This window comes from Chiloscyllium plagiosum, chromosome 30 (assembly GCF_004010195.1).
Source record: "Chiloscyllium plagiosum isolate BGI_BamShark_2017 chromosome 30, ASM401019v2, whole genome shotgun sequence".
NCBI classification, from domain to species: domain Eukaryota; kingdom Metazoa; phylum Chordata; class Chondrichthyes; order Orectolobiformes; family Hemiscylliidae; genus Chiloscyllium; species Chiloscyllium plagiosum.
Genome location: NC_057739.1, coordinates 8,141,006 through 8,150,218, shown reverse-complemented (window position 1 = coordinate 8,150,218; position 9,213 = coordinate 8,141,006). Strand labels below are relative to the sequence as shown.

At 42.7% G+C, this 9,213-nt stretch overlaps 1 protein-coding gene across 1 annotated transcript in view; it reads right to left on the bottom strand.

Moving 5' to 3' along the window:
- The window catches only part of LOC122564750, a 7,327-nt gene extending 6,171 nt beyond the window's left edge, over positions 1-1,156 (bottom strand). The window contains exon 1 of the mRNA XM_043719910.1: positions 649-1,156. Within this exon, the coding sequence (XP_043575845.1) occupies positions 649-856 (208 nt within the window). The 5' untranslated portion in view covers positions 857-1,156. The remainder of the gene's footprint in view (positions 1-648) is intronic.
- Between the last annotated feature and the right edge of the window lie 8,057 nt (positions 1,157-9,213).

The window sequence follows — 9,213 nt, the reverse complement described above, 5'->3', positions numbered from 1 at the left end:
GTGATCAGCTGAAGGTGTGGCTTCCTTCAGTGTTGGCAAGTGGGTGAGAATGTTGGCTTGAGAGAAGCTACAACTTTCTCATAAAAGCCTTCACCAAGTTGTACATTTCATGCACAAAAAGGCCCTTGCACTGCAGTTTCACATTTAGTTCATTCATAAGTGCAGTCACATCAACAGCAAAACCAAGGTCTGTAATCCAGTCTGCATCTGAAGGTTGTGGAATACCATTCCCTTTCTTCTCTCAGGTCCCATACACCTTTCAGCATGTTGCCCAGGCTGAGCCACCTGACAGCTGTGTGGTAGCCTATGTCACAATGTTCAATCTCAATTTCCTCCAAAAGTGCAACAAACTGCCTGTGATTCAAAGCTCTTGCCCTGATGAAGTTAACTATTTTAGTTACAACATTAACCACATGGTTAGTTTTTAACACTGACTTACACACAACACTCCCTGATGTATAATACAATGCAAAAATACCAATTTCTGTTCAGGGTCAATTTCTGTCACTTTATCCTGCATTCTCTTAAAAAGTCCAACATTTTTTCCGTTAGATTTGGACAATCATCTGTTGTCACACCCGTCAGCTTGTCCCATTTTAGTCCCAACGTGTCCAATGAACCAATGAACCTCCGTGAACAAATCATTACCAGTTGTTGTTCCTTTCATTGACTGCATGGCTGCCAGCTCCTCTGTGATTTTAAAGTCCGTAGTTATCCCATGTACGAAGATGACTAACTGGGCTGTGTCACGTACGTCGCAGCTCTCATCCAAAACCAAGGAAAAAAAGTCAAAGTTGACCGCTCTGTGCTGCAGCTGAAGCTCCAGATTTCTCATGATGTCCCCAATCCTTCTCATTACAGTGCGTCGGGAGAGGGGCACATTCTCATATGCCTCCTTTTTCTCCGGGCATATTAGTTCTGCAGAGTCTAACAAGCACTCCTTAATAAACTCTCCATCAGAAAACTGTTTACTGTTTCTGGCGATTTTGTGGGAAACGACATAACTTGTCTTGACATCTGCATCTCTGGATATGTGAAGTTTAGTAAAAAGTCTTTGCTGGTTATGCAGCTTAGCGAGCAAACCACCCGACTCTCTTGCCCGCTCTTGATCAGACAAGTTGTTGTATTTCTTGGCATGTTTGGTCACGTTGTGGCGATTCAAATTCTAATCCTTGAACTCAGCGACCTGTGCACCACAAACCAAGCACACAGTTTTACCTCCGATTTCTGTAAATAAATATCTAGCAGTCCATGACTCGTTCAAAACACGGCATTCTGTATCAACCTTCCTTTTTTTGGCGTAAGCTGACATCTTGAGGGCTAGCCAGCAAGCATCACTTTTAGCTGTTCACACACGCACGTACACGCGCATGCGCGTCCATATGTAAATAAAAAAAGCATCCTTTTCAAAACAAAAGCCACACAGTTGTATTGCGTGCGTGGCGTAAATACTTTTTCATTTATATTCTAATTTAAGATTGACCTCATGTGGCCAGACAGGAACGACCAAAGGGCCGGATATGGCCCGTGGGCCGTAAAATGCCCAGGTCTGCTATATATAGATCGTATGACATTGTTCAGTTACAAAGCACCTTTCTTTGAGTAACTGATACAAATTATCAGGAACCACATTCTGATAGAATCTGAGTGGGATGATGTGACTCAGTGCTCCAGTATCGATGATCAGCTTCATATTTATGGTTATGGGCTTATTCTCGCCCTCTTCCTGATCTGAATAATAGTGTGCATTCCTTTTCTCTGGGAATTCCCTCATCCAGATACTTTATGCAGTTGTACAGTTCCTATGTGCATTGTGTTTTCAAACTCATCATCTTCAAGGGTAGGGAGAGATTGCTTTTCATTCTCATCCTCCCTGTTGCTATGGTAACTCATTTTCCATGTGTTTTCTTTTCCCTGCCCATCTTTCCCCAGTGACTGGGCTTTCACCAACTCTATAGTTTCATTCATATTTGGAAAATGTCTTTCAGCCTATACGATTATCTGGTTACCCATAGTTTTTACACATCTCCCTCTCTATCTGGTGTGCATTATTTTGCTACACAGTATTAACCAGTGTTTACTCATGATGTCTTGTCTCTGGCATTGTTGACTGCCTACTTCCATCACATCTCCACCACTTCTCACACCACCGCCCTTGAACCCCACCCCTCCAATCGCAACAAGGACAGAACTCCCCTGGTCCTCACCTTCCACCCCACCAACCTCCGGATGCAGCGCATCATCCTCCGCCATTTCTGCCACCTACTGTTAGACCCCAACACCAGAGAAATATTTCATTTCCCACCCCGTTCAGCATTCCGCAGAGACATTCCCTCTGCGACTCCCTCGTTAGATCTACACCTCCCACCAACCCACCTTCCACACCCGGCACCTTCCTTTGCTGCTGAAAGACATGTAAAACATCTGCCCACACCTCTCCTCTCACCTCCATCCAAGGCCCCAAAGGACCCTTCCACATCTGGCAGAAATTTTCCTGCACATCCAAACACCTCATCTACTGTGTCGATTATTCTCAATGGGGAGTCAGAACACCAGCTCGCAGAACGTTTCAGGGAACATCTCTGAAACACATGCACCAAACAATCCCACCGCCCTGTGGCTGACCATTTCAACTCCCCCTCCCACTCCGCCAAGGACATGGAAGTCCAGGGCCTCCTCCACTGCCAAATTCTAGCCACCTGATGCCTGGAGGAAAGAACGCCTCATCGTCTGCCTTGGGACTGTCCAACCACATGGGATCAATGTCAATTTCACCAGTTTCCTGATCTTCACCCCCCCCCCCCCACTTTATCCCAGATCCAACCCTCCAAATCAGCTCCTGCTCCTCGGATACTGCCTGACCGGATGTGCTTTTCCAGCACCACACTTTTGACTGTGATCTCCAACATCTGCAGTTCTCACTTTCTCCATATTGTGAGCTTGTCTTAATAGTCAGATATTTTTGTATATCAGTGTGTGCAGAGCCCCAAATGAGCTGATGTAATAGACGTTTATCTGTTTTCTTGAATTTACCTTGTTGGCTACATTCTTCAACATCCCTTTAAGTGATCAGCAGGCTCACCTGATTGCCATCTTCGGGATTTTGAACAAGAAGTGTATGTTTTTGGCTCCAATAGTTTAACTTTGTTTGGAGACGTGTGCTAAATTTCTCAAATATTGTCTGTTTTTTCACTGTTGTCTTTGCTGTTATCCCAATTTTAACAGCTTTATTCCTTGCTCTCCAGCTATCAGAATCTTTCAGAAAGTGTCTGAAAGTCAGCCTGTACTTTTGTTTTAAAAGCCTTTGCAATATCATCTCCCAAGACAATCTCAGTTGCAAATTTGTTGCTATGGAGGTGGCCATGTTGTTTTCACATCATTCCCTCCACATGTCCCCTCTCTCTGGCACTAACTCAGGCCTATCCACAATTGAATCCACAACGTATCATAGATTCCCTACAGTGTGGATGCAGGCCATTCAGCCCATCAAGGAGCATCTGAGGAGCAGGAGAATCAACACTTTGGGCATAATCCTTTCCTCATGAACGGCTTATGCCCGAAGTGTCGATTCTCCTGCTCCGCGGATCTGCTGTGCTTTTCCAGCACAACACTCTATACTCTGATCGCCAGCATCTGCAGTCCTCACTTTGTCTGATTCAGCCCATCAAGTCCACAATGACCTTCCAAATAGAATCCCTCCTACACCCACCATACAAATCTTTCCTTCTTTTGTTGTCTATATACAAATCATTGATATTCAGAAAGCAGATGCCAGCCTTAATGCGGTGGAAGACTTTACACGCTTTAAACTTTGAAGTAACTCTCCTGAACCCAGGTTCCATTTTATCCCTTCTAAATAATTATATATCCAGGTTAATGTTCTCTCCTGATTCTGTCCACTTTAATCTTCTCATTTGAACTCCCATGTGGTACCTTTGCAAAGCTTTTCCTGAAGCCCTGAGAATTGATCACATTTTCCTTCTGTTCATGTGTTAGCTTCTCAAAGAATTCGATGAAAATTGTCAAACACAATTGTCCCTTCTGAAATCAGACATCGGCTGCATCTATTTTCTCTTTATCAAGATGTATGCAATTTCCATCCTTAATTACAGACTCTGAATTGCTCCCTGTCTCAGATGTGAAACTAGCTGCTGTATAATTATCTGCATTAGCTCTGCCTCTCCTTTTGAAAAGGAATAAAACATTGGCCACCCTCCAGGCCCTTTGTACATAGGCACACTCAGTGGAGTCCTGATTTCTAATTATCCGCACCTTGCCAAATTCCTGCCTCATCTTCTTTAGGATCCCAAAAGTCCCTGCCTTATCTTCCTCAGGATCCCAGCAGTTTCCAGCCCATCTTCCTCAGAATGCCAGCAAATCGAACTCCGCCACCCTGATCCAAAATATAAACAACATGTATCAAAAATATGAAGATTGTAAGGCATCTTCATGGATTTTCTGGGCCTTTTCAATTTTTTTTAATTTGTACGTGGGATATGGACATTGCTACCTGGTGAAAGTGAGGACTGCAGATGCTGGAGATTAGAGTCAAGATTAGAGTGTTGCTGGAAAAGCACAGCAGGTCAGGCAGCATCCGAGGAGCAGGAAAATCGGCGTTTTGGGCAGAAGCCCTTCATCAGGAATTGCTACCTGGGCCATCACTTACTGTTATTACAGCACGGGGTCAACTCCTCTGCTAATTTAAACCCTCTCCTCTCCTCTCCTCCAACTCCTCTCCTACAGAGAAGCTCACCTCACGACATAGTCTGTTAAATTTCGAGAGGCAAAGAACTATCCCAGAGGTCACTATTTAAAGTAAAAATGGACAATTGTATTCTTTAAGTGCAACAGAGAACATTAGAACCAATATTTACAACCCCTTTCTCTTAAATCTTTCTTTTATCTCCTACACTACAATACTGGTCCGATAAATTCCCTCTTACATTTACAGCAAATCAATTTCAAACCCAGTTGTTGTCTTCAGAAGTCAAACTTTCTCTGTAGATTTCTCTAGGTTGGCTCCGGTCTCCTGCTGCACAAATTTCTTATGGACAGGTACCTTTCAGGGAGCTATCCGGAGAGCAGACTACACTTGTTGGTGTTCTTGGCAATTCTCCGTAACTGTTCAAAGTGTTCAATTTTATACCCTAAAGCATCGGATCATTTCATTGGTTTGATGTTATCAAAACATTAAATTCAAATTCAAATGGATTTTGGTCTCTGGGGCATGATGCAAACTGATTGTCCAAATTTGAATTTGCTTTTGTATCATGTCAACACAGCACCAGCTATTTGTGTCAACCAAATGTTATCATTTTAAATTGTTCAGCACACTCTGTGCTTTCAGTCCTTGCCAGCTTCCTCTCTCTCTTACAGGAACAGTACACACCTACATCTTCATAACAATTGTTTATCCCTAGTTTCCTTTGAGAAGGGGAGCTGCCTTCTTCAAACGCAGCTGTAGCTAGATGCCAAGTCGTTTGTCCGATTTAATACCTCTGAAGAGACTTCATAGCGGTCGTACTGAGTGGTAGGCCATTTCAGAGGACAGTTATAAGTTGTGAATCTGGAGTCACATGGTCGGCCAGATTTTCTTCAACCTTACTGAACCAAATGGGCATTTTCTAACAGTCAGCAGTGGTCTGTTAATTCCAGGTATTTATTGAATTCAAATTCCACCGCCTGCTGTGGCAGGATTTGAACTTGGGTCTTCGGAACATTCGTTGAGTTTCTGGTTAATAGTTGAGCGATAATGCCACCAGGCCACTGCCTCCCACCACAGACTTTCTAGGCCTTTCCAATTTTAGCATTGGCTGTTTTAGTGTGGGTTCCTCTGTCCATCGTACAAGCTTAGGCTAGGTTTCTAGTAGATCACTTTTAAACAATATTTATTCATAACATCTGCATGATAGTAAGACCATGTAGCAACATGTCGTGAACTATACCAGTCTCAAACATCATAACCTGCCACATGTTTATTATGGAGTCATACAGACCGGAAACAAAGCCTTCGGATCATCTTGTCCATGCCAACCCGGTTTCCAGAATAAAACTAGTCCCATTTTGCTACATTTGACTCTTATCCCCCTAAACCTTTTCTACCCATGTACCTTTTAAATGTTGTAACTGTTCCAGCCTCTACCACTTCCTCTGGCAGCTCATTCCATACATGCACCACCCTCTGTATGAAAAGGTTGCCCCTCAGGTCCCTTTTAAATCTTTCCCCTCTCACCTCAAACATATGCTCTCTAGTTTTGGACTCTCCCACCCTGGGAAAAAGACATTAGCTATTCAGCTTATCGCTACCCCTCGTGATTTTATATACATATAAGGTCACCCCTCAGCCTGCTACACTCCAGTGAAAAGAAATCCCAGCCTGTACAGCCTCTCCTTATAACTCAAACCTTCCAGTCTTAGTAACATGCTTGTAAATCCTTTTTGCACCCTTTCCAGTTTAATAACATCCTTCCTGTAGCAGGGTGATCAGAATTATACACAGTATTCCAAATGCGGCCTTACCAATCTATTAAGAGCACAGTTAATTACAGCAAATGTAAGAATAGCCACTTTCCTTTTAGTTCAAATCAAATACTACATATTCATGAATACATGTTAAAAATTATGACATTATTGTTTATAATTCTGATAGCAGACTCTCAGTGTGTCTCAATAACTAATACTTGCTGCTACCCATCGCTGGCATTATTAACATTAGAGTTGTCACCTTTAATACTTATCAGGCTTGTCCATTCCAGGATCTTCACAAAAGCCATGAGAATAAGCTAGAAGTGAATTAACTAAAATAAACATTAAATTTTACAGCACAGAAGGAGGTCATTTTGCTCATCATTTCTGTGCCAGTTCTTTGAAGAGCGAGTCAATTAGTCCCACACCCACTGCTCTTTCCCTGTAGCACTGTAACTGAGTATTTATCCAATTATCAATAAAAAACAAATGAATTGCAGATGCTGTAAATCAGAAACAAAAACAGAAATTGCTGGAAAAGCTCAGCAGCTCTGGCAGCATCTGTGGAGAGAAGTCAGAGTTAATGTTTCGACCTGAAGCGTTACCTCTGATTTCTCTCCACAGATGCTGTCAGAGCTGCTGAGCTTTTCCAGCAATCTCTGTTCTTGTTTATCCACTTCTCATGTGGAAGTTGCTACTGAATCTGCTTCATCATTCTTTTCAACAATGAATTCTAGATTCTAATAATACGTTGCGTAAAGAAAAATCTCCTCAACTCTTATTTAGTTCTTTTAGTAATCACTTTAAATCTGTCTCCTCTAGCTAATCACCTTTCTGCCAGTAAAAACGCTTCCTTCTAATTCACTCATAGTGGCAGCAACTAAAAATGTAGAAATCTCACGCATCAGCGAAAATTCAATGAACAACATGTTGTAGGAACTTAAGATTCTAATTTTACAAGAATGCAGAAGCAGAGAAACACAAATTAATGATACTGAGAACTGGTGCAGGATTGCATTTCAATGAGAAAAAAGTTCCAAAAGCAAACAATGATGTTACAAACCATTCAGAGAGTCTTGTCTAAGCTATGGGCGGCACGGTGGCACAGTGGTTAGCATTGCTGCCTCACAGCGCCAGAGACGCGGGTTCAATTCCTGTCTCGGACAACTGTCTGTGTGCAGTTTGCTCATTCTCTCCGTGTCTGCGTGGGTTTGCTCCGGTTTCCTCCCACAGTCCAAAAATGTGCAGGTCAGGTGAATTGGCCACGCTAAATTGCCTGTAGTGTTAGGTGAAGGGGTAAATGTAGGGGAACGGGTCTGGGGTGGGTTGCTCTTCGGAGGGTCAGTGTGGACTTGTTGGGCCGAAGGGCCTGCTTCCACACTGTAGGGAATCTAATCTATCAAAGATGAACAAACATGTGAGATTCACAATCGGTACACCAGAGTCCGTTGGTTCTGTAAACTTTACTCTGGAAAACATACCAGTAATTCCGTCTAAAATTTAATCATCACAATTTTCAATTAGTCAGTACCTTCAGCAGTAGTTGTGTTCATGGATTAAATAAATCAAATTAGATTGATGATTCGGTCAACCTAAGCTGACAGTCAGTCGTGTAATGTGACTATTTAAATCAGTGAAGTAAGCTCACTTAAGCAATTTGAACAAGTTAGTTGTGAGCTTTCCATATTTACAACAACAAATTACAATCCTTTACTGAGGGAAACCTCTGAGAGTGCTTCATAGAATTGTTGCTAAACTAAATTTAACATTAAACTACGAGGATACGAGGACAAGTGGTCAAAAATCTGGTTGTAATAACTCCACAGAGGCTGGTATCCCACCACCAAGACAGCCTTTATTTACAGAGTCAAAAAGTGTGGCACAGGAAAGCACAGGTCAAGCAGCATCCCAGGAGCAGGAGAGTCGATGTTTCAGGCACAAGTCCTTCACTTATTCCCACATGGACAGGCCTTGAGTCTGGTTCTGCCTCTTCAGAGTCAGCTATCAGCACATCACTATCTCTGACACTCCCCTTTTTTATTTGCCAGCTAGGGCTCCCTGATTGGACAAGATTAATAGCCTCAATCTGGGAACCCATATTCTATGAGGTCCCACTAGCTGGCCTTGTTACAATCGCTGCACTGGTGAATGAGCCATGTTTTAGGGAGCATCTTGAAGGAAGATAGCGAGGTCCTAAATTCCAAAATTTAGGATCTAGGCATCACAAAATGTGGTGGAGTGTTTGAAATTGGGAATACGCAAATGGACAGATTGAGAGGAGCACTGGTATCTTGGAAGGATGTAGCCCTGGAGGAGGTTAAAGAGAAAGGGAGAGGTAACGCCATGTAGGGAATTCCCAAATCTACTTATTGTTGGCTTGTACTGGGTTCTCTATTGCAGCTTTTTGTATTCTCCTTCCTGAACAAGGAAAAATAACACCACAAAATGTCACAAATGGAGGGTCACTCACAAACTGACAACTTCGACAAACCGCACGGTAATAATGACTGTGTTGCCATGTCTGCTGCTTTACTGTGAAATAGATTTAACAAATACATTGATAAGATTATCCGATTATTTGATAGGATGGATAGGGAGAAATTAATTCCTCTGGGGAAAGTCCAGGACCAGTGGGGAGCTGGAAGGCAGGAGAGGATGGGGTGAACTTCAAATTAGAGCCAGGTCATTCAGGAATGAGGACAGGAAGCACTTATACAAAGCATTTAGGCTAGAGTCTTAAGGTTTGGG